Source organism: Cavia porcellus, unplaced genomic scaffold (genome assembly GCF_034190915.1).
Source record: "Cavia porcellus strain 051 isolate PalLab524CR breed Dunkin Hartley unplaced genomic scaffold, mCavPor4.1 scaffold_26, whole genome shotgun sequence".
Taxonomy (NCBI): Eukaryota; Metazoa; Chordata; class Mammalia; order Rodentia; family Caviidae; genus Cavia; species Cavia porcellus.
In genome coordinates, this window is record NW_026947509.1 from 41,517,086 (window position 1) to 41,543,247 (window position 26,162).

General features: G+C 38.7%; 1 protein-coding gene and 1 pseudogene across 16 annotated transcripts in view; both read right to left on the reverse strand.

Annotated features, from left to right (window-relative positions):
* The window catches only part of Ica1l (islet cell autoantigen 1 like), a 129,513-nt gene extending 103,659 nt beyond the window's left edge, over positions 1–25,854 (reverse strand). For 9 of the 16 annotated variants that reach the window (XR_001202294.3, XR_010043494.1, XR_001202295.3 and 6 more), the window contains exons 1-4: positions 25,531–25,691; positions 25,035–25,171; positions 8,657–8,825; positions 5,660–5,732 (exon numbers count right to left, since the gene is read on the reverse strand). Coding sequence is in view for 13 of the 16 variants with exons in the window: in XM_063237264.1 (XP_063093334.1) it covers positions 5,660–5,732; positions 8,657–8,825; positions 25,035–25,105 (313 nt within the window). In the remaining 3 variants the exon portion in view is untranslated. Of the gene's footprint in view, positions 1–5,659; positions 5,733–8,656; positions 8,826–25,007; positions 25,172–25,205; positions 25,692–25,735 lie in introns of those variants that run through there. The other 7 variants (XM_063237266.1, XM_063237265.1, XM_063237269.1 and 4 more) reach the window with 7 other exon arrangements.
* LOC111758118 (RWD domain-containing protein 1-like) lies at positions 19,755–21,097 on the reverse strand (annotated as a pseudogene).
* Positions 25,855–26,162: the final 308 nt, after the last annotated feature.

Here is a 26,162-nt window from a genome sequence, read left to right on the forward strand (position 1 = left end):
TCTTTTTACAGGAAAATGCTGACCCTAAAGATCTCATGGACAATCGTCGGATTTCTAGCATGATTACACCTGTGCACAACGACTGATAATCACCATCAACCTTGGGTATGGACCCTCCAAAAATGGGATGGGGTCCAAGGAGACTGGTGCCCCGTTACTACCTGGCAGGGATCTGGAAGCCCTAGCTTTCGATTTGATCCCTGTCATGTCATTCCAATGTCTTCAGGACAATTTTGCCATAAACAGCCTTTATACATGTGCCCCTCGCCAACATCAGGAAGATCTTATTGTCACTCCCCAGGCCATTATTTTTGTGCCTACTGGGGTTGTGAAACGGTGGTAACATCCGGCTGGTCTCCCCCAATCTCTGACACTCATGTCATGCTCGGCTATGAGCCAAGAGGATGTAAAATATGGGGGTGGGGCTCCCACCAATCTGCTAACTGTGGAAATGTGACCCTCAATGTCACCACCCCCCAAGAACAAGGCTGGATTTCCGGGCGTACCTGGGGCATTCGTTTCTATGAACAGGGCCACGACCACGGAAACCTTATCTGAATTCTAAAAAACCCATTACAACACACCCCTGTCGCAGTGGGCCCATATCCGGTGCTGGTCCCACCCAATGACCACAGGTCTCTTGGTCAGGTGGTAACTTCACCCCCATTGACGACTGCCCACCCCTCTTTAAACTCTCCCCACACTTTCTCAGCCACTCCAGCACCTTTAAGTTCCACTCTTGCTCCACACTTTAATGTGTACAACCTAATTCTGGGGGCTATGCGGCCTTAAATCACACCCAACCTGATCTCACCCAATCCTGTTGGCTATGCTTGACTGCTCCTCCCCCATATTATGAAGGAAAGGCCCTCAATTTAACCTTTAACAGTTCTTCTAGCTCATCTGCCTGTGACTGGGGTAATCACCACAAGCTGACTCTCCCTGACGTCTCCGGTAGAGGGACCTGTCTTGGGGACTCCAGCCACCCACCAGCACTGGCAGTATGACTCTGTGCCCAGCTTCATTTAGAGTTCCAACCAAACAATTACCTCAGCCCTCCCCCAGGAACATCTTGGGCCTGCAATTTTGGCTTCTCACCCTGTATAGCAACTACTGTTTTTAACAAGTCTACAGATTTTTGTGTTCTTGTACAGGTTCTTCCTCGTATAACATTCCACCCAGGAGACTACTATCTCCAGGCATCACAGATTGGATATATGTATAAAAGAGAACCTGCCACACTCACCTTAGCTGTATTACTAGGGTTAGAGTTGCAACGGGGATAGGAACAGGGACTACAGCTCTAGTGTTGGGAAACCAACATCTAGGCTCAATTACAGGCGTCAGTAGATCAAGATTTAAAAGAAATAGAAACATCTGTAATGGCTTTACAGGCATCTCTGACGTCTTTATCTGAGGTAGTCCTACAAAACAGAAGAGTACTAGACCTCCTATTTATGAAGGAGGGTGGCTTATGTGCTGCTCTCAAAGAAGAATGCTGTTTTTATGCCGACCACTCAGGAGTTGTCAGAGAGTCCATGACTAAGCTAAGAGAATGCCTCAAAGAGAGAGAAAAGGAGTGCCTCAGAGAAACTACCTTCTCTTCCATGTGGGAGGGTCTCTTCCCTTACATTGCCCCTCTCTTGATACCTCCAGCTGCTTTATTGCTACTCCTTACTGTAGGCCCTTGTATTTTCCAGAGGATCATGACACTCCTTAATAACAGGATTGACGCGTTTATGGCAAAGCCCATTCAGGTACATTACCATCAATTGGAGATGTCAGAACAACAAACTTATCAGGAAAGAACATCCACCGCTGGCCCACATAATGATGTGGCCCTAATGCCTTGAGGCACTGGACGGGCAGCCAGAGACGGGCAACTTGGACATTTGTGTCACACCGCCAAGCTGCCTAAGACAGGCACGGGACCAACTGCTGTCCTGCAGGACCATGATGGGAAAGGCCTGGTTGGGGTCACAAATAAGAGTCCATGACCCAAGACAGGCACCATCCTCACAAGGCCTGCCATACTCTTGATATTATAATAAGGGAGGAGATGTAGGGAGCGGCATATTGGGCCTCTGCCGCGTCCACCTACATTTCCCATGTTCTTCACGTCTGCCTACATTACCCATAATCCCCTCATGCTTACGTCACATATCCAGATGTGACGATAACCTATCAGATAGCACCCCGTACCCTCTTCCTGTCCCGTTGGCCCACCTCCACCCTATATAAGTTGTCGCCATTTTCAGAATAAACGAGACTTGATTGGAACCTTTCATCTTGTCTCCTTCTCTCTCTCCTCTTGCCCAGCCCTGCATCTCTGTCCCTTCTCCAGGCGAGGCCCACAGACTGATCCACAGGCTGGATCATTTACAGAGTGTTCCAACCCACAATATCAGTTTCACATTCTTCTAGCTGCACACAGGGACATTCTCTCACAGGGACCATATACTGGCCCACAAAACATACTTAAATAAATGCAAAGGAACTGAAATTATCTCATGAATATTATCTGGCCATACTGTAATGAAATCAGAAATCAATGGCAAAAGAAACTGCAAAAACTCCATAACACATGGAAATTAAATTCCTGAACAACCAATACGTCACAGATGAAATTAAAGAAGAAACTGAACAATATCTACAACTAAACAAAAATGCAAGCACCACATACTGGAACCTGTGGTATACAATGAAAGTAGTTCTAGGAGGGAACTTTTTAGTGGTAAATTGTCACATCAGGAAAACAGAACGAGCACAAATAACTTAATGTTACACTTCAGGCTTCTAGAAGAAAAAAAAGAGCACAACAAACTGAAGTCCATAGAAGGGAGGAAATTATAAAGATCAGAGAAGAAATTGACGCAATGGAGATCAAAAAAACAATATAAAGAATTAATGAATTGAAGACATGATCTTTGAAATAAGTAAATAAAATTAATAAATCCTTAGCCAATCTTATCAAAAGGGAAAAGAAAAGACTCTAATTTATGCATTGAGGAGTGAAAAGGGTGAAATCACTATAGATTCTGTGAAAATTCAGATTGTAAATATGTACTTTGAGGGGCTGGGGATTTAGCTCAGCGGCATAAGCGCCTGCCTTGCAAGCAGGCAGTTGTGAGTTCGATCCCTGGTACCTATAAAAAGGAAAAAGATAAAAAAAAATGTACTTTGAAAACTTTTACTCTCATAGGATGGAAAATACAGAAGAAATGGACAGATTCCTAGATATGCATGAATTGCCAAAACTGAACCAAGAAGATATAAAAATTATAAATAACCCAGTACAGTTAATGAGATTGAAAAAGGGAATAAAAGAGAATATCAGAAAATGGAAAGATATCCCTTGTTAATGAATAGGAAAAAATCAACATAGTGAAAATGGTCATATTCCCAAAACTGTTACACAGATTTAATACAATCCTGATCAAAATACCGTAAACACTCCTCACAGAACTAGAGAAAACATTCCTAAAATTCTCTTGGAACCCGAAGAGACCTAGAATAGCAAAAGCAATTAAGGGCAACAAGGCAAGGCAGGAGCACCATAATCCCTGACTTGAAATTATATTACAAAGCTGCTGTGATATGATAAAATCAGCATGGTACTGGCAAAACAAAACAACCTAATCAGACTTGAAGACCAGTGAAACAAAAGATGCAGACACAACTAGAAACCAGTCACTTTATCTTTGACAAAGGGGCCGAACATGTTCACTAGAAGAAAGATAGCCTCTTTATTAAATGGTATTGGAGAAAGTGGCTTTCCACATGCTGAAGACTAAAACTAGAGCCATGACTATCTTCATGCACTAAACTAAAGTTAAAATGGATCAAAGATCTAAATATTAAAATAGAAACAGTAAATATACTGTAAGAGAAAGAAGGTAGAAATCTTGAAGACATAGGGGTAGGCAGAGTTCATGAACAAAAGCCAAACTGCCCAGGAAATATTTTAAAGAATCAACTACTGGGATCTCATCTTATTAAAAAGCTTTTGCACCCAGAAGAAATCACCAATAGAGTGAAAAGACAATCCACACAGTTAGAAACAATTTTAGTCAACTGTCTCTTATACAAATGACTTCTATTATAAAGAAATGATAAAAATCAGTGCCCCCACAATTAAAAGACCCAATCCAAAAATGGGCATCTGAGACACATATGTACTTCTCAGATGATGAGATACAAACAGCAAATATATAAAAAATGTTCAATATCATTGGTCATTTGAGAGATACAAATTAAAACAACACTGAGATTCTGTCTCACTCTAGAAAGAATGGTTATCATCAAGAAATCAACCAATAGGGCTGGGGATTTAGCTCAGTGGCATAAGCACCTGCCTTGGAAGCAGGCAGTCGTGAGTTCGATCCCTGGTACCGATAAAAAGGAAAAAGACAAAAAAAAAAAAAAAAAGAAATCAACCAATAACAAACACTGGAAGGGCTATGGGGGTTCCCATGGTTGGTGGGAATGTAGACTTGCGGAACCACTGTGGAAATCAGCATGGAGATTCCTCAAAAAGCTAGGATTAGAAGTCCCATTTGACCAGCTATTCCCCTCTTCCATGTACTTTCCCAGAAGAATTAAAAACATCATACCACAGCAATATATGTGCACTCATGTTTATAGCAGCACAATTTGTAATAACTAAATCTTGGAAACAACAAAAATATCCATCAATCAGGAATGGATAAAAGATGTGGTAGTTTTACACAATGGAATATTATCAGCCATAAAGAAGGATTAACTTGAGACTTTTATAGGTAAATAGATACAACTTGAGACCATATTCATAAGTGAAATAAATCAGACTCTTGTAAACATCAAATTGTCTCCTTGGTGTCAAAAACTGAAAGAGCAAGTCTAAAATGTACAATAGGTATTGTGAAATGGGAAGAAATCATTTAAAAGGAAAAAGGAACTGGATGGGGGAATGGGGAAAGGAAGGAAAGGAAAAGGCAGGAAATAATGCAATTTAGCTATATTATTAGTGTCTCTTAATTCGCAGAAAAGGCACCTTTGTGCTAATATTGACTGGAGAAATCTATTATGTCATATCTTGTACTCTGAGTAAGTACTTTAAAGATAATAACATGCAATGTATTAACTGCCGTTATTCTCCTATAACCTTGCTATGAAATTTTGTTTTGCCTTTTTTTCCCAGCATCTTTTTTTTTCTATTTTATTATTTTTTGGGGTACTGGGAATCCAACTCAGGCCCTTGTGCTTGCCAGGCAGGCACTGTACCACTGAGCTAAATTCCCAGCCCTTGCCTTTTTTTCCATTAAAAACAAAAAAAAGACTCCTTGGCCAAGGATGCAGCTCTGTAACACAGTGCCTACCCGGCAAATGCAAGGTCCTGAGTTTGATTCCTGGTACACCCCTCCCAAAGAAAAGACTCCTGGAAAAAAACTGAACATCAGCAAAATAAATCTTTGTCAAAATAGGGATATTTGATAAACTAAAGAAAGAAAAGTTGGGCACTCAAGACTTTGAGAACGGGTCATTATAAATGTTAATACTTTGACATAAAACTGCTTACAAAACAGTTAAACTACTATTTTTTCACTAAATGACTTATTTCCAAACATGCAAACTAGTAATCCTTTCAAATGGGAATTAGCAGATATCTATGATGTCATACCATTGAGTCTTAGCTGATATTTCTCGACTATCTTCAGAAGTTCAGTGCATGTCTCTTGAATGGCGTGAAAAACCTTGAAATATAAATTTTATTAGGACAATTTAAGGAACCATAAATAAATGTAACTTGAAATCATTTCAAAAGCAGTACATTTTCTTTAAGTACATATTATGTCTATTTTCCTTGGTTGTGATATATTTCAGTTTTGGTTTTACTTAAAACAAAAGGAACACATTTAGATTTTCTCCACGAGAGCTGGAAAAAATAGTTAAATACATGGAATATATAGAATTTGTGCTCCCTTGAGCTCTAAACTATCTAAGTACTAAAAAGGTATATCCAATACAAACTGTGCCAAATATTGCCAGTCACAGATAAAGAGTATAAATAACTTAGAAAATGCCAACTTTGCCCTGCCTTTATTCTAATATTGATCTAAGCAAAACAGTTCAGTAAATTTATTACAAAAAATTAATGTATTACAAACTGGTGTATGGTTGCATAGTATGGTGAGTAAGGATGATGTACTGCTCATTTCGCAAAGCTAGAAGAAAGTATTTTGAAAGTTTTCACTATAAAGAAATGACAAAAGTTTAAGAAGACAGGTATATTTAACCTGATTTAAGTGCCGTACGATGCATACTTGCATAGAACATTACACAATATCCCATTATATATATAAATTTCATATACTCACTAAGCTAAGGTAAAATTAAATAATTAAAAATAATCAACATGAAATATAAACTTGGTTTTGTATTACTTTTGTTTGAAATTTTGTATAGATTTAAACCTTTCTTTACTACTATAGCTAATTGCTAACAGAAAAGAAAGAAAATGTCTAATGGACTCAATTAATTTCATGAAAGCCTGACATAAACACATAGTATACAGGACATATGTATACTGCTCTTCACACATATGTATAACATTACATTTCCCCAGATAAATAAAGAAGCATAGGTTTCAGAGTTCAGCTTCCTTCACACAAAGTCTCATAGTGAAGAAAAAAATTTTTTTTAATCAGTACCGGGGATCGAACTCACGACCACCTGCTTGCAAGGCAGGCGCTTATGCTGCTGAGCTAAATTCCCAGCCCCTTACTGAAGAACTTTTATGATACTTTGCTCAAAAGACCTTGCAATTCACAATGCATTTTAATATTAAGCCCTAGCCAATCAAGTTTAAAATATCATCAAGAAGCCTAACTATCTACCTCTGAAACAGTTTATAATTTTGACACTGGATTCAATTTAAGAATATTGATAAAAAGCACTAAATCTTGTTGGATCATTCATTATCAATTTTTCATGTAAGTTTAAATATGTTTGAATTGGATTTGGTATCCAGTTTTGACAATTTAAAAGTCTGTTTTTAGTATATGTGGAAGATTAGAAAGAATACAAAAAAGTTCTAAGATGAAGTTATTGTGGTTGATTTCCCCCCCCCCCAACAGGGTTCTGTTTTGTTTTGTTTTTGTCTTTTTGAGACAGGGTCTTACTATGCAGTTCAGGCTGGCCTCAACTCACAGCAAGCCCCCGCCTCAGCCACCCAAGTGCTGAGATTACAGGTGTGAGCCATCATGCCCAGCTTCCAATAAGTTTTTGAAAGATTTTGTACTGCTGCTTTTTATTTTTATAATGAAAATACTTCTTAGCCTTTAAAAAACAGTATAAATATGAAATAAACTTGTTGGTTTCAAATATTTGTCTAATGTGTAAATTCACATTAAATATAAAATATGCCATTCATAGATTACCTAACAATGTGAAACAACACAAACACATCTGGGTGAAAACTGTGATGAGATAACTTAAAAGAATTAAAACACACATAACCATAATCTCATTTTTCCACATTTATTGTTGAAGCGTAAGAATATCTTTCAATACAAAAGGTAAAAGCTTCTTAATTTGTTGTTTATTTCTGTATTTGTTATGGCAATGACATGTTTATTTTTTCTATAGAAGGAAGATATTTAGTAGATCAAGACATATAATACCTATATTTTTAAGACTCTCATTACAATAACTAGGTTCTAGAAGTCTACTTGGAAATATTTGTAAAAGTTACCTTAAACTAGTACAAGTACATGATATTGGTAAATCTTCATTTAAAAATCTAGTCTGACTCATGTATTTGCATTATACTAATTACCTTAATTTCTTAAATATATAAAACATTTACAAGTTTCAAAATGTTTCAGGGCACTTAATTCCTTTTACTTAAAAAAGAACTTAAAAAGTATTATGAAATACTTCAACAACTTTACTTCTTAATAACAGAAACAAAAACACTTGAATTTATCTTCATTCAATTTGATTTCAATTAATTTATTTCAGTGAAGTATAAGACTTCACATCAAAGTATTATTAGATAGGGGCTGGGGATTTAGGTCAGCGGCATAAGCGTCTGCCTTACAAGCATGCAGTCGTGAGTTTGATACCCAGTACCAAAAAAAAAAAAAAAAGAACAACATATTTATGACATGATGTATAAGGAGTATAAGACCCTGCTTGGGAACTTAACTAGTTAATTAACTTCAAAACTATATGTGAGCCAGGGAAATTACCTAATTCATGATTTATCTAGTTTAGATGACCAGTTTTGCAAATTTTTCAACTGTAAGACTTATGCTCTCCAGTCAGGCATGGTACCACATGTCTGTAATCCAAGCATTCAGGAGGCTGAGGCAGGAGAATCATTGTGAGCTCAGGGCCAGCTTGGGCTACATAGCCAGTTCCAGATCATCCAGAATTACACAGTGAGACTTTGTCTCAAAAAAAGGAAAGAAGCAAAGAAAGAAAAGGAAAGAAAGATTTGTAATCTCTTATCTAGAATCTCATGATTGACAGTGAAATAAAATAAACATTCTAATATCATATTTGACTTTATTGCCTTAAGTACTTTGGCTGATAGCTTGTTATAGTCCTTTTAGCATTCCAAATAATGACCAGTTAGCCATTTACATGTAACACAGAAAATCTTCAAATTTACCTCAAGTTTAGCATCCAGTTCAGCATCAGATGCCACCACGTGCTCATCCTCTTTTTTTCCTGTTGCTTTGATGAAGACCTGTTTAGTTTCCCAGTACTTCTTCTGCATTCTGCTGACTACTGACTGGCTGTCTTCTGCTCTGGGTTGCCCAGGGGACTCCATGGAGTAACTACAATGAATACAGAAAAATTAGCTCCCTGAAAAAGAAAAAAACTCTGTTCAATAAAAAGTATCTATTTCACTACTTGACAAATTGACAAAGTAAAAAAGATATTAAATATTAATGCTCACAAACATCCTACTGCTTGCTTTGAATAGTCTAAATCTGTTATAATTATAACCTGAAGAAAAAGATTAATGATACTTATATTAATTTTAGTTAGGTAACAAAGCTATAAAACTTATGATTTTATAATTATGAATGGAAAGAATTCTATTGACCAATACCTACTTGTAGAAATGCACTAATTTCTGACTTTTGCATTTATAGTAATACTGTAAAATTAAGAAATCTGCATGTACATCTGTATACTTCACTATCATTCCCTTTGGGAAACTCTATAGTTGTAATTGTTATGTCATATGAATACAACTTAATAAATATTCTTCAATATGCAAAGTCTCAGATACATAAAAATGCCTCAAAAAATATTTTAAGAAGTTTCTAGTAAGATGGTGGAATAGTAAGCAGTAAAGAAACACCCTCTCCAAGATTTGGATTCAGAGGCTGGAGTATAACAATATGAGGAAGAAGAGGAGGAGGGAAGTGGTCCCTGGAATCCAGCAAAGATTTGAAGCAAGAACTGGAGCCCATAGAGAAAGCGAAGAGGGACCTCAGCACAGCGCAGGGACATGGCAAGCACTGCTTTCTCCATGAGCCCCAGCTCACAGTATGAACCTGCAGAGGCACAGTGGCTACTGCAGAGGGCCCCTGGACAAGCACACCAGTAAAATGAAGTGGTGGATGCTGTGGTCTGTAGTGGTTGGCAGGTTATCCTGGTTAAAGTATCTCCCAGGAAAAGGCAATTGGCTGGTTGCCATTCTGGAAAGAGGCTCAATGAACTCAGAACTCAGAACTCAGAGCTGCTGTGGGTTGGCTCCAACTAGTGGCTTTCAAGGACAGGGTGAGGCAGGAGAATTCAAACCAGCAGGGGATCAGGGAGCCAAGCTCATGTCTGTTGTGGCCTAGCTCTAACCAATGCGCCTCCTTCCTGTTCTGTATGCACTATTTCAATAAAATTCCGTTTCCAGTAAAGACTTAAGTTTCAGCTCCTTGTAAATCCCCTCCCAACCCCTTTCTGCATGCTTCTGCAAGGTGTGCTGTTCCTGGAAAATGTTTAACAGCAGAGAGCAATGGAATGTACCAAGAATGTTACCTGAAATAGGTACATAGCTTTGTGGTTTTTAGCTTTAAAAACTCCACCCTTAGCCTGTGAGGCGTGCAGTTTTCCATATTGGCTACCGGAGGCTGTGTCACCAGGCCTGGCCTAAAATAAAGCCTTTGCTCCAAATTTCTTAATTTCTTGCTTCCTTGGATTTTATTCCGGGGTCCAAGCTATCACAATGTCAGCAGGGAGCTGAGTTAAAGTCAGCAAACAGCTGGGCGCAAACCAGGAGGAAGCCAAGTGCAAAGCTGGAGGATTCCAGAGCGTTACCTGCTGAACAACTCAGGGCCCAGTGGCACAGCTAGAAACCAGAAATGGCACTGCTTCTGGTTTCAGTGGAACTAAAGGCACAAGCTTGCTGTGCTACAATTCTACTGCGGGGTTGCTGAGATCAATCAACACAGATCTGAGCTACATCTGCTCCTGCTCCTTCTCCCCGTAACAGCAGAGACACACCCTGAAGTGGCCAGTTTTTTCTTCCTTCCTTTTTCTAATATTTCTTTTTATTATTTGTTATTTTTGAGTGTTTCTAGTTTTGTTTTGTTCTGTTCTTGTATCTTCTTTCTTTCCTGTCTTCTTTACCAGTCTCCCAGAGCTCCTACAATGTAATCTTACTCCTCTAGCCTTGAGGATTTTTTTTTTTTTTTTTTTTTTTTTTTGGTACCAGGAATCAAAACACGAGACCTCACATTTGCAAGGCAGGTGCTGTGCCACTGAGATATTGATTCTAGTGTCTTTTTATTCTTCTATATCTCTATTTTTTCACCTAACCCCTTTTAAATTTTCTCCCAAGGGTAAAATCACCATATTGAGGGCCTATTTATTATACATAATTTTCTGGTCCATTTTAAATTTTGTTATATAGCATCAAATCTTATTCATATGGTTATTCATATGGTTAAAAATACAAAACTAGTATTTACTACAGTTTATCATTTTCTAGGCTATGTTTATGCTACTGTTGTTATGAACTACTCTTATTTTAAAGGGAATAAAACAAAATGAAAAAAAAAACAAAACAATGAGAACGATACTAACAAAAACAAGAGAGAGGAAATCCATAATAGTTACTTTATTGTGTATAGTTATCCTCTAACTAGATGCTCAGACTACTGGCTTTAGGTCTGTAAAGTCAATTAAACAATACAAGCATTAAGATCTTTGTTTACTTCAGCTGCTATCATTTCAGCCTGCATTCTTCTGAATCAGTTGGTTGCTCTTATGGGGCAAGGGAATCTCTCCCTGGGGGCTGACTAGCTCACAGGGAGGGCACTGCTTCCTGATTCTCTCCTGGCTGGCCCAACTTATTATGCACTACTTTAGCCAAGGTGACACAATTGTTTTAATCAGATGTTCCTCCTTTTATGCCAAAACAGAGATCGCTTAAGAATCATGGAGCTAAGCCAAATAGGCAGCAATTTCTAATTCCCAATAAATTGAAAAGGTATGCTGTTGGAACAGACTCAAAACCAAAAGCCAGCTGCACCCAGAACACTATTCTGAGAGTAGTCTCACTTCCTCAGGGTTCTCAATACTATCCAATACAGCTGCCTACCTTGACCAATTACAAGCTTCAATGTAGTACGGTGGACCCTTGGGCTATACCAGCCTTACATATGAACCACTTAGGCTATGACTAGAATTTTAGGTTTAACTTACAGCCAGTCTTGAGTTATGACCCAAAGGTTGGCTGCTTGCATGGTTGTAAACAGACTCACAATGCCAGAAAAGCATATGTAAGCATAAGTGTCAGCCTGAGCCCAGATGTGTATGTTTGTGAAGGTGATTTCCGCCTTATATAATCATTACAATTACTGCTCTCAAAACGGCCTCAAAAAATCTAGAAAAGAAGCAAAGGGAGGAAAAGGTAAAGAAAGAAATAGCAATTAAAAAGAAGAAAAAATTTGGAGAAATGAATGGCATTCGTGTAATCAATCTCACTAACATGTACAGCATATCAAAATCATTTGTAAGGCTGGCATAGCCCGAGGGTCCACTGTACTGCATTGATGCTTGTAAATCTTGACAATGTTACAGAAAAAAAGATTTGTATGAAGAAGGCAGTGTGCTAGAGGTGTTATTCAAATTAGTCAATCAAAATCAATAGTGTTAGATGATGCACAAAGGTTATTGGTATGGATAGATGAAAAGCAGATAGCAAGCTATAGCCTGAGTTTGTAATTTGTGAAAAAGCTAGGACTATAAATGCAGATTTTATAAGGGCAATCCATCAACAAGTGATAATTGTGAAACATTTTGTGCTAGTAAAGCGTAGTTTCACAATTTTAAAGTGGGAACTTGGATTCACAGCGTAACCAGGCAAAGTGAAGCAGCCAGTGCTGATAAAAGAGCTGCTGAAAATTACATGCCCCACTTTGAAACAATACTGAGAAAAGACATCAAGTTTTCAGCTGCGATGAAAGTGGCCTTTTCTGGAAGAAAAGCCTAGGAGAACACACATCATCCATGAAGAGAAGAAAACGCCTGGGTAACAAGAATACAGTACTTTTTCTTGAGTGGATCAGGGAGGCTTTCTGTCCATCTGTTAACAAACACTGAAGACAAAGGTTTATCACTCATGGCTCTCTTCATCATGGACAATGCTCCTGCTCACTCATGAGACATGGCATTGGCACCAACGGTGACTTCAAAGTAAAAACTGGTTTTGATTGAGTTGGAGGCTCTCTCTTCTCAGGGGATACCAATTTCAGAGTTCACATCATTGGATTTGAGATCTGTCACTATTACAGTTTTATCTAATTACACTGACAGCCCCATGTTCTCACAGGTGGGGCTTTTGGAAGGTAACTGGATTATGGGTGCTTACAGCTGAAGCTGTCAGGAGATAGCATCTATTCGAAGAGCAGGTCACTAGGAGCTTGGCTCGGAAGGGTTTATCTTCCTCAGTGTTTCATCCCTTTGCTTTCTGCTTCTGAGTTGCCATGGAGTGAACAGATTTCTTCCATTATGCCTCTGTGCCATGCCACCTGTGTCCTAGAGTCAGCTGACTGTGGACTAGAAACCTGTACAACCTGTAAGCTAAAACTTCTATTCCTTTAAGTTACAGGTGTCAAGTATATTATCCCAGTGATGAGGAGTGTGACTGATAGTTACTCATAAGTGACTCCTGAAAAATTGGTCAAGATTTAATCCTTGAGATCACAGAAAAAAACCCTCATTTTCCTACACAGTCCTGTGTTCATAATCAGGAACTTCAGCCCTTTAGTGGTACCACAAGTTATAACACCATCCTACAATTAAATCTTTTCTGCCTCAATCTAAAAGAATACTAAAGTTTCTTACATTTAGGCCTTTATGGTCTTGTCACAGGATCCCCAACTGTGGAAGGTTACTCAGACGCTTTTCTAAATCTCACAGCATGGCTTTCTCAACTTTAAGTTCTCAAACTCATGTATTTAGAGATCCTTTTATCCAGTTTTCTCTGATACCAAGTACCATTTTTTTTTTTCTGCCAAAACTTCTGGTTCCCTCAGTCATATATGAGCATATTTTCTCTCTCTCTCTTCCTCTCTCTCTCTCTTTCTCTCTCTCTCCAAAGTAACTAAGCTCACTTATAAAACATTACTCCAGAGTGACTGGCTATCATCACAAAACCAAGTAATAACAAATGCTACTGAAGGTGTAGGGGAGAAGGAACTCTTTCTACATCTTGGGTGAGAATGTAAACTAGTTATAGACAGTTCTCAAAAAACTAAAAGTAGAAATTCCGTTTGACTGAGCTATCCCCCTTCTCAGTATCTTGCCAAGATAGTTAAAATCATATTATAGGGATACATGCATACTCATATTTACAGCACACTATTTTTAATAGCTAGATCTCAGAAACAAGTGTATATGTTCATCAACAGATGAAGGGATGAGGAAAATGTGGTATGCAATGGTACTAAACTGCCATAAAGACATATAAATTTAAGCACCTGCCAGGCAAGCATGAGGTCGTGAGTTTGATACCCAATACAAATATATATATATATATATATATATATATATATATATATATAAATTTGAGGTATTCGTGGATACAACTTGAGAATAGAATGTTAAGTGAAATAAGTCAGACATGAAGGTTCAAATATTGCATGGTTTCTCTTATATGAGAAATACAAATATAGAACAAAACACAAAAGAGATAAATACGAAATGGGGAGAGGTTTAAAAATTTCCCCAAACTACTAGTTCCACTGCTTAAAAAATATTTCAATATATGTTCATTGAGTTCATTTATACTAGTTTACTTTACTTCACCGAAAATAAAGATTTCTGTTATGTTCTTTTTTTGACCTTCTTTTGGCAGTATGGGGAAATCAAACTCAGGTTCTTGTGCTTCCAAAGTAGGCACTGTGCCACTGAGCTATGTCCCAGCCCATATTTGTGTCTTTTTTGTAAGAACTTTTATTCTGGTTATGTCCTGTACTCTGAGTAACTACTTTGAAGATAAGGATACAATTTGGACTATATTTTGTTTTGGGTTTTTTTTCTCTTTCTTCATTGGTTTATTGGGATTTGTGAAATTTACCTTTGTTTTTTTTTCCTTGCTATTTTTTTGTTAGTTCCTCCCCCCTTTACTGTTTTTTTTTTTACTGTAAACTTTTAAATTTTGTCTGTATTCTTTCCCACTTTTTATTTTTTTCTCATTTTTTTCTTACATTTACCTAATTCTATAAATATACTTCTACTCCCTAATAAGAACCTTTGTCTCACTTTTCTCCTTTGTATCTCCTACCACTGGTCTTCAAATTGTTTTTGCATTCTCCCATTCCCCACCACTTAACTCTATAATACTGTATTAAGCTTTATGAATATTTAGATAGTTAACTATCTAAACATTAGAGAGTTAGAATTCTCTTCTATAATCACTGAGGTATAGTTGTCATATTTAGTCATTTTTGCTATATCTCAATATTTGTGTAATCTCAGTACTTATACTGTAACAATGGGATTCTTTTCTATGGTTAAGAGTGGTACATTATTGGTTCTTATAGTATGTCAATATGCAATTTGCCTTAGATGATACTGTTGCTGCTGATTTGGGTGATATTGCCAGGGTTACATAACTGTTGGTATTAATGGGTTTTCTTTGTATGCCAACACACAAATTACTTTTGTGACATTAACAATATTGTGATCCAATCCCAGAGAATTGGGTGTTGACCACCTGCACTGCATCCTCCCCTCCCAAATTCTCAAAGGAGGTCAGATCATGAGGCAGAGACAAAGGATTATAATTAGCCATACTCAGTTTGCATCACTGAAAAGCAAACTAAAGAGATCGCTATAGAAGCAAAAGCCACTTTGCAATATAAATGCCCACCAACTTCTGCAGAAATAAAACAAAAAATAAACAAAACAATAGCAACATGAAAAGACCACAAAGTGCTTCCCCAAACTCCTAACTCCCCCAAAGGTGATCCAAGGGGCATGAAAGGGGAGAAGCGCAAAACCACACACCTAAATTATTTGAAAGGATAATAGAGAAGATCTTAAAAGTGACCCCCAAAAGAGATAGCATGACAGAGTATACAATTAAGCAGATAATGAAAGTAATAAAATGACCAGTAAGCCTACAGAAGACACTAAAAAGCTAACTAAGCTAAAAAAAAATGAAGATACAAAATATGAATAAACAAGTTAGCAAATAACTACAGTTCATGAAAAGGTTTCAATCAGAAATCCAAGAGATTAAAAACTACATTGAAAGTATGGACAGCAAAAGCATGCAATGTGACTACAGAATTTCAGAATTAAATGATGAAAATGCTGCTCAGTCTGAGTATAGTAGTGCATGCCTGTAATCTTAGCACTCAGGAACCTGAGATAGGAGGATTGCCATTAGTTTCAGGCCATTCTGGACTACATACTAAAGGCCAACTTGAACTACATAGTGAGATCTTGGCTCAAAAAACAAAACAAAACAAACAGACCAGTTGCTGAAAGATATCTTAAAAATGGCAATACAGTATTCAAACTGTTAGAGAAATCAGGAAGAGACAGAAATGGTATGTAAGTATAGTTCAATGATCCAATAAAACTCAGTGATATCATTTTCTATCTTATACATTTAAATATACATGCAGTTATATTGTTTAGAGCACTTTCTTTTCCTCTCTTTTGTACAATGACAATTACACATTTTGGGTTTTGTTGCTCCCACAGTTCTTATTACTTTTTTGGAAGGGAGTAGAACCAAATGTGACCTAACAGAACAGAGTCAATCAAATCAAAAGGGTGGACATAATAGATAATGTAAAAGCATAATACAAGGTGATCAATAATGGTTACCATAATGCCTCCCGCTATCTCTAATAGAATTGCCTGTATCATCAGTTATAATAAAATTGAACAAAACAGTAAAGAACAAAACTGACAAAACCAAAACATTGGAGACATTATACGTCTTCAAAAGTAGATAAAAGTCAACGAGAATGGGCGTCATAATGAATCTCACTATCTTCACGGCTGTTGCCTAAACTTTCGAACCTGGTACTATCAAGCAAAACAGAATAGGGGGACATCAGTCAAAAACAAGATGGTGAGAGTAATACAGGGCTTTAAATCAAGATAATGGAAAGTCAAAGTGGGTTACTATAATATATCCTGCTATTTTTTATTTATTTTTCCCTTAATTAAAAGGATAAAAATAAAAAAGTAAATAATGAAGTGGAGATTGAGAGGGCATAACAGCAAAACAGCACAGATCAAAACATAACCATTTAAGCAGAACAGTATTTCACCGCAAGATAATCCTGACATAAAAGTAGTTACCATATTGTCTCTTTCCTTGAAATCTTTGAGTATAACTTCGTATACTGTAGCATCAAATATATCAAAACAATGTAAAACCATTTAAGAGAATGACAGCATTACAGGGTATTTAGAATCAACTAACAGAAAATGAACAATGGTTTCTGTATAATCTCCTTGTCTTTAAAAGTTTTTGCTTATAACTATCGTACATAATAAAATCCAATAAGATACAACCTGTTTAGACCAATGGAGACAGAAGAACAAAAGCTTGATGAGACTTCAAAACAAGATGATACTAAATCAGTATTACCTATTAAGATGTCATTTTCTCCAAAATAGCTGTTCCTATCATCCAATCTTCTCTGCCTCATTTCTGTTGAGCTCTTTTTCTGTCATTAGCTATCAGTTTGTCTTCTTCATTTTGTTTTCTGCTCCATTCATTGTGGCCTCTCTGCCACTATTTCTGGATTCTTTGTATTTTTCTTTTTTAGAATATCCTGCAGTATTCTCTGTAGAGTTGAATTGGTGGTTGCAAATTCCCCTAGTTCCTCTTTATCCTGGAAGCACCTTGTTTTTCCATCAATTTCCAGGGATAGTTGTACAGGATATATCAATCTTGGCTGGAGATTATTATCTTTCAAAGCTTGAATTATTTCCCCCCACGCTCTTCGTGATTTGATGGTTTGTGCAGAGAAATCTGCCAAGCACCTTATTGAACTGGTTTTGGTGGGGATTTTTTGGGGTGGTCTCCTCTTTTATCCTTTCATATAATTTAGCCGTTTGGATTTTGTTTTCCTTTATATCAATGTCCCGTGAACCAGCTTTGGGGTAATTGGGAGCTCACAGAGGCATTTTGTTATGCTGTCTTTTCATATTTCTTGGTGTGTGTGTGTGTGTTTGTGTGTGTGTGTGTGCGCGCGCGCGTATGTGTGTGTTGTTTGTAGGTTCATAGGTTGCAGTAGAAAGACTTTGTTGTTAGTATATAGATCTCTTTAGTTAGTATCTGCTTTTCAATGACACACGCTAGGCCTGGCTACCTATCGGTCTCTGTCTCTGCCCCCAAATCCAACCATTTTCTACTTTCCTTTTTTTTTTTTATGGGTACCAGGGATCAAACTCACAACCCTGCACGTGCCAGGCAGGCGCTTATGCCACTGAGCTAAATCCCCAGCCCTTCAACCATTTTCATTAATTTGTAATTGGCCTGGCACCCATTTCTCCAGAAATGAAGTGCTGTATTGTTAATGATACAATGACAAACCAGATACTGGAATACAATAAAAAAAAACTGATAGCAACCACTATGGTACCCAGCAACAACAGAATCAACAGCAGTCTGGATTTTGACATGCCATAAAAACCAACAAAAGCTTCCTCTATAGGCTGGGCATGGTAGTACATGCCTGTGTAATTCCAGCATGTGGGAGGCTGAAGGAGAAGCACTGCCATGAATTTAAGGCCAATTTAAACTACATAGTGAGTTCAAGATCAGCCTGAACTATACAGTGAAATCCTGTTTCAAAAAAACTAAAAACTAGGTCTGGGGATTTAGCTCAGTGGCATAAGCACCTGCCTGGCAAGTGCGAGGTCATGAGCTCAATCCCCAGTACCACAAAAAAAAATTAAACTAAAAACTAACTAAATAAATAAGTAGCTACCACTTTATCATCATTAACCATAAGAGATCTGCAATAATTAAACAGACACAAAGACAAACTAGATATTGGCATACAATAAATATCTATTAAATGCAACAACTACACCATTATTGATAAAAGAATTCAACAATAAAAGCACAGATTAATTAAAATCTCAAGATTAATAAAGCTTCATAGCAAAAATAGTAAAGATAAAGGATGCAGGGATCAGGAAAATGAAAAAAGTAAAATTTGAAAAATAAAAAGATGAGAAAAAAAGGTGAGATATACTATTAAAGATAAAGATACACACACACACACATATGGGCTGGGGATATAACTCAGTGGCACAATGCGTGCTCAGCCAGTGCAATGTCATGAGTTCCATTCCTGATAGCAAAAAAATAAATAAATAAAAATAACATAAAGAATATATATAATATCATTTACACATATAAAAATTATTTTACAAACAAGATAAGCATTTTTGAATTTTAGTCATCACAAGGATCCTAGAACTCATCTTCCAAGTATACTGAGATAACTGTTAATAATTATTCTAATTATTATATACCACCTTTATGTGTAGGGAACACATATGAACACGTATGTTAGGGACACATATTTGGAAGGGAAAAAACTTTTTTTTTCATCCAGTTGACAAAATGATTTTAAAGTTCAACATAAAGAATAATCTGGAAGGGGGCTGGAGATTTAGCTCAGTGGCATAAGCGCCTGCCTTGCAAGCAGGCAGTCGTGAGCTCGATCCCCGGTACCGATAAAAAGGAAAAAGACAAAAAAAAAAAAAAAAAAAAGAATAATCTGGAAGACAGAGAACTTGCCCTTCTAATATTAAAACACATTCTAAGAAGACTCTATTAAGAATGAACACTAAAACCAGATGTGGCAGAGCATACCTCTTAATTCCAGCACTCTGGGAGCCTGAGATAGGAGTATCGTAAATTTGAGCCCAGGCTGGGCAATTCAGTGACCTAGCAAGACACTGTCTCAAAAAAAAAAAAAAAAATGCTGCTTGACCATATATACTTTTGTTTTTCTTTCCTAAACCCATTAAAACAGCAGTAAAGGAATAAAATAAAAAGTAATGTACTAATTTCTAACAATACATAAAATACAATGAAAAGTGTAAATAAGGAACTTCAATGAGTTTTTCTAACAGCAGAGAAAGTAGTAATCTAAGTAACCAAAAGAGGAATGCTAATAAAAATTGAGGCAATTACTTCCTAGAATCCCTGGAAGACTATGTATTCCAAGGCTGGACCCATAGGCTCCTCCCAGCTCTGTGTCACTCAAGGGCACTGGAGGAAAGCTCTAGACTCAGCAGGTCCCCACAGCAGAGGACTGGATATAAAAACAAATACTTAACTCTATATGTAATTTTTTAAAATGTTAAGGTCAGTTTGTTAAGTTAAATCATGAAAGCAATCAGAAGAATAGTCCCCTGAAAATTATTTTTTCTTAGAAAAAAAAGAAAGAAAAATCAAAACCCTCTCCATATAGCCACAGATGCTGTGGCCATCAAGCCTCTCTGGAGATGGAAATAGCCCTCCGCCTTTGGCACCACCACCACCACCACCTGCCCAGGTTAGCAGGACTCCTCCTCAGATCCTCCAGCTCAAGTCAACCACTTCCTGGAACAAAGACTCATCTACCTCCATATCCTTCCTTCCCAGCATCCTCCAAGAACTGGGAATCAGACATGTCAAAATTGTGCTCTGTTTCAAACAGCTGTTTGTCACTTAATTTATTTTTTCCTGCTTTTCTTCTTTTGTCTATTTCTTGATTTCTAAGAGTTCTACATCAAGTTCGGTCTTCCAACATAAATTCTTAGTTATAACAGGTGCCATGGGATAACTACTTCTCTGCTTCCTCTGCTCCTTTTTAATTTTTCTTTCTCTCCTCATTTTTCTCTGATCCACTATTTAGCTTTTCTTGCACCACTGTCACTAAAGATCATGACCACAGCATGATTTGCTCCAGTCTGCAATACTAATAATCTTAAAATGTCTGTGACATTATTTTCTAGATTTTCCTGGGAGACTACTTCATAAAGAGGCCCTTCATCTGGTTATTTTCACTGTGTGTAAATGTGAGGATAACCTGGGCAGTTTTATTATATTCTGCAGCTCAGATAGTAATGGTGGAGCTGAGTGAATTTTCCAACAGTACTGTGAAGGAGTCAGGACAAACAGGCTCCAGAGCCTCCAGCTCTCTTCCCTGCTCACCACAGTCATCACTGCCTTCACTGTGGCCCATGGATCACAAGGACACTCAGATGGTATGCTACAGTAAAGTGCAAAGCCCCTAAGTCTATATACTGAAATGCTGAATGTCGAGTTCTCTTGCCCTTGCTCACCAACAGAGTGCATGCAAACATGCATACTCATAATTCCCCCAAGAGGACTAGAAGATTCTTCTCTCCAGAGAAAAGGAGTATCACACTTGAGATTACAAAAGGATAGACCCCTCCTGCCTATAACATTCACTAGCTGACAAGCTCATTCATGCTTTGAATTTGCTTTATTATTTGTTTTATTTGAAAAGCTTTGAATTTACTTTATTATGATAGTCTTACTCTTAAATATAAATAGAGAGCCAAAGATTACCAGATAACTGGATAATGTTTCTATCAAGTAAGACCTCTCTCAACCAGGCATGGTGGAATATGTCTATAATTCCAGCACTCTGAGAGTCTAAGATAGGAAAATCATAGATTTGAATCCAGCCTGGCCAACTTATTTAGTGAAACCTGTGCAAAATTTAAAAAGATTAAAGGTTAGAGTTGAAGCTCAGTGCAAAGGCCCTCAATCCTCAATATTAGAAAAAACAGGAGCCAGGGAAACACAGGGAGGAAGCAGATGGAGGTGAGCTGAGGATAAAGGGAGGGAGAGGAGGGGAGTTCTGTTGAGAGGTTAGGTGTGGTAGTGCATTGTTTATAATCACAGTACTAAGTGGGCTGAGGCAGGAAGATTGAGAATTGAAAAAAAAAAAACCCAAATACTTCTGATCTATACCATAAAAAAACCAAAAAAAGAATAGAAACAAAGGGCACAGTGGTAGATGTATGTATACAATTCCAAGGGGAAGTGTAAATTCAAAGTCCGCCTGGACTATTCAACAAGTTCAAAGCAAGCCTGGACTACATTGTGAGAACCTGTTCTCAAAAACCAACACATACACACACACACACGCACACACGAAGTAGTAGGAGACAAAGATAATATAGGGAGGAAAACAAAGCAAAGCACAACACTTTAAAATCCTCAGAGAGATAAAACACTGATTCCATTAAAAAATACAAAATATTACTAAGGAATAAATAATAAGAGTAAGAAAGAACCCCTGGTGGTGATTAAGTAAAAGGGTGGCTAAAGTTTTTTAAAAATTGGATAAAAGGTGCCAGGCATGATACACTTGTAATCCCAGCCCTCTGAGAAGCTGAGACAGGAGGATCATGAATTCAAGTTCTTCCTGGACAACTAAATGACTGAAAAAGATCTTGACTCAAACTAAGAAAAGGGCTGGGAATGCACTCAGTGTGAAGGCCTTGGCTTTCATCCCCAGAGGAGGAGGAGAGAGAGCTAGTGAGAGACACATGTAAGTAGTGGTTGGATGAGACCAGGTTTCCCAAGAGCAGCAATGCAAGCTGGAAGACCAAGATACACAATGGAAGAACAGTGAAGGGAGGCCCCAGATGCCAGCTGCACAGGACAGGCAGTTCCTACTTCAGACAGAAGATGAAGGGCTCTGGAGTGGAAATCTCCAGCAGCTAATGTGTTCCAGCATAGTACTATACTCAGTCACATAGCAGCAATGTTAGAGCAACTGGGAGAAAAATCAATGATAGAGATTTTGAAAATTAGGTAATGAAAACACAGCCTTTACACTTCATGATTGGTTTGTGTCAGTGCCCTCTAATCTTTGCATCTGTCTTCATGTTGTCTTCTCTGTGTATATGTTTAATCTTACTCTGCCTCTCCCCTAAAAAGTAAACCTGTGATGGCATGTAGGACTCTCCCAGATAATTAAAAATAAATCTCATCTCAAATTCTTTTTTTTTTTTTGGTACTAGGGATCAAACTCATGATCTCGCGCTTGCCAGGCAGGCACTTATGCCACTGAGCTATTTCCAGCCCCTCAAATTCTTAATTAATCACATTTGTAAAAACTTTACCATATGAAGTAATATGCACATGTTCCAGGGATTAGGCCTATTATCTTTGGTGAGGGGCCATCATTCAGTCCAAGGCAATAAAAAAATGACATTTCAAATCTAAGCAAAAGGGCTATTATCCAATAAGTAATGTTAGGAAACTTGCTATCTAGTTGAAAAATTATTTTGATACTGAGATATTGTAAGAATGGTTAAAATTTAAATAGTAGGCCAAGGATATAGCTCAGCAACACAGCGCCTGCCTGGCAAGCATGAGGTCCTGATTTTGATTCTTGGTATCAAAAAAGAAAAAAATTTAAATACTAAAACCTTAAAATGGTACTATGTGGCAATGACAGTGTAAGTGAATGTTTTATAATTTGAGATCGGAAATATTCCTAACATAAAGCAGGCAAGAAAATCATGTAAAAATGGTTTAGTAGATATCATGAAAATGTAAAACATACATAGCATTACAAATGGATCATAAGTATTATGGTGACTGGATGTGTGTTATGGCTTGATTAAAAGTTTGTCTGCATTTTGCTCATGTCTAGAGACTCGACTGAGATTAAGGGTGATGGACTAATTAAACTGGCAGAAGAAATTTCAAGGCAGTCAAATATTGAAGTGGTGGCATGGGTAATGCCGGGGGCTTTTAGCCAGGTTTATGTTGTGAATCAAAAGGACAGAGCTTAGCAAGATGATTTAAAATGTTGTGAGTTTAGCCAGAAAGGAAGCTTCAGTAAAGCTGTGGAGTACAAAGATAAGACCTGAGATAATCTGGACTGCTGACAAGGAACAGAATAGGATGGCCTGAAACTATCACAAGAAGCTGCAAGTCTCCACCTTTTGCAGCCTCAAAACTGCAAAAGTGGAAGACCTTACTTTGAGGAGAAAGCTATGGAGCACTAGGTTCCAGAATGGTGGCAGCCATACCATATTTCACAGTGGCTGCACCAGTCTACACTCCCACCAACAACGGAGAAGGGTTCCTTTTTCCCCACAGCCCCTCTAGCATTTGTTACTGCTTTATTTCGTGATAACTGCCATTCTTTCTGGAGTGAGATGGAATCTCAGTGTTGTTTTAATTTGCATTTCTTGAATGACTGGTGATATTGAACATTTCTTCATATATGTATTTACCATTTGTATTTCTTCATCTGAGAATAGTGTATTCATCTTAGATGCTCATTTTTGAATTGGGTCTTTGAATTTGAGGAGTAGGGCCTGATTGTTTTCAATTCTTTATATGTTCTAGATGGAAGTTGTTTGTCTGAGGGACAGTTGGTTAAAATTGTTTCTTATAAATCGTTAAACTGTTTTTTAATAAATCTTAATAAATTTTTTAATAAGATGAGATCCCAGTAGTTCTTTTTTTTTTTTTTTTATGGGTACCGGGGATTGAACTCACACCGCCTGCTTGCAAGGCAGGTTCTTATGCCACTGAGCTAAATTTCCAGCCCCCCAGTAGTTGATTCTTTCAAATATTTTCTGTGCAGTCTGGTTTTTGTTCGTGAATTCTGCATACGGCTATATCTTCAAGATTTCTACCTACTTTCTCTTTGATGTGGTTTTACTTCAGATACTGGTATAAAGTTTTTCTATTACTTAGGATAAACATTTAGCATAAAAATATAGCTTCTATTGCCTGATGGTGCACATCTGTAATCCCAACACTCTGGAGGCTGTGGCAGGAGGATTGTTGCAAGTTTGAGACCAGCCTGGGCTGCAAAGTTAGCGCAAAGCTAGCCTGAACTGCATAGTAAGACCCTGTCTCAAACAGACCCCCCCCAAAAAATATGTATGTATATATGACTTCCTTTTTTTTTTTTCAGTAGTCTCATGTTACAGCTTCTTTCTGCCCTTTGGATTGACTGATTTCTGGGCACCTTTCTAAATCTAATTATAATCCTGTACCTGAAAATTATAATTAGTAGTAATCAGAACAATGCCTTGTACATGTTTCCACAATGATATATACAATACATTTTGCACTATTAAATAAATACAGAGTTAAAAACACTGGGTACGTTAGGTATGGATAACAAAAAAAGATTTTAAAATCTTGTCATAAAAATACATGCATGTCATTAGGAAAGGTTTACCTAGATAATAAATCTGTAATTAACTCCCATTAAGATGGAGGCAGCGGTGCCTAATCCATGGGAAGAGGATTACAATTAATACGGTCTCTCACTGCATTGCTGGAGTCAGAATCAAACATGGTAAATCAAACGTACTTGGAAAAAAACCCCAAAACTAGGGAGCGACATTTCTTTCCAACAAGCTGTTTCATAACAGCTTTTCGGTTCCGTGCATCAAAATCCCCTCGTAGAAGACGCACAGCCCCGCCCGCGGCTGCGCCAGGGCTCAGGCCGGGCTCTCACCTTGCCCGCCCAGCGCTCCGGACCTACCGGTCCGCCGCCGCCAGCGCCGCCCACGCGAGTGCACAGCCTCTCCTCCAACGCCCGGCGGCACAGCGCATCCCGGCCGGCACCTCCGCTCCGGCTTTGTTTTACCAATGGTGGCCAGTTTCTGAGGACGACGTTCCCTTCATAAAAAAACGAAATAAAAATAAAACCAACCTGCACGTAAGGCTAGGCGCCTGGCACCCGAGGCCGTCAGCACCTGCTCTCCGAGAAGCGGTCTCTTCCCGGAAGGAAGCCCCTGAGCAGCCTCGGGCGCGGCGCCGCCAGCTCCCGGCCTGCGGCACCCGGCCCACGGCGGTGTGGTAGGAGTGCCGCCTGCCCGCGAGGACCACCCGCCTGGATTCCGCCCTCCGCGCGCTACGCTGGACCCCGGAGCCAAGGAGGCGTTGCCGAGTGAACCTAGGGCATCGGCTCCGGCCGGACACTGATCACAGTGTGGCACGACGGCGCTCCTCAGCGCTTTGGGCGGTGTCCGTCCTACCTCGCGGCGCCCTCCTGTTCGCCCCCTCGCGGCTCCCGTCCGCAGCCTCCCGCGCGCCCTCGTCCGAGCCCCCAAGCCTCCGAGCTCCCGAGCTCCCGAGCTCCCGAGCCCCGGGCCGTCGCCGCAGCGGGCCCGAGGTTCAAATACTGGCTCCGCCCAGTGCCTCAAGATTCGCTCAGGAGCGAAGGCCGGCGCCGCGTTGTACCTGCCTTCCCTAAGTCCTCTTTATGAAACAGGGATCACCGAACGGGTCAGAAGTTGGTCCCAGGACCCGCAGGGCGCGAAGGAAGCCCTCTGCCCGCTGCCTCTCTGCGTGTCCCCCCCCCCCCCCTCGCGCATCCGCGAGCTCCGAGCTCTGGAGCCCGGATCTCCCTAGGACTCAGCCTTCATTGAACCAGGTTTGTACCAGGAACGACTCACGGCCTTGTTCTTCTTTATTTTAAAGGTTTAAAAAGAACAAAGTTGAGCTGGGCATACGGCTTACATAGCACCTGCTTGGCAGGCGTGAGGTCCTGAGTTCAACTCCTGGTACAAAAAACAGGCTGGGGATTTAGCTCAGCGGCATAAGCGCCTGCCTTGCAGGCAGTCATGAGTTCGATCCCTGGTACCGGTAAAAAACAAACAAACAAAAA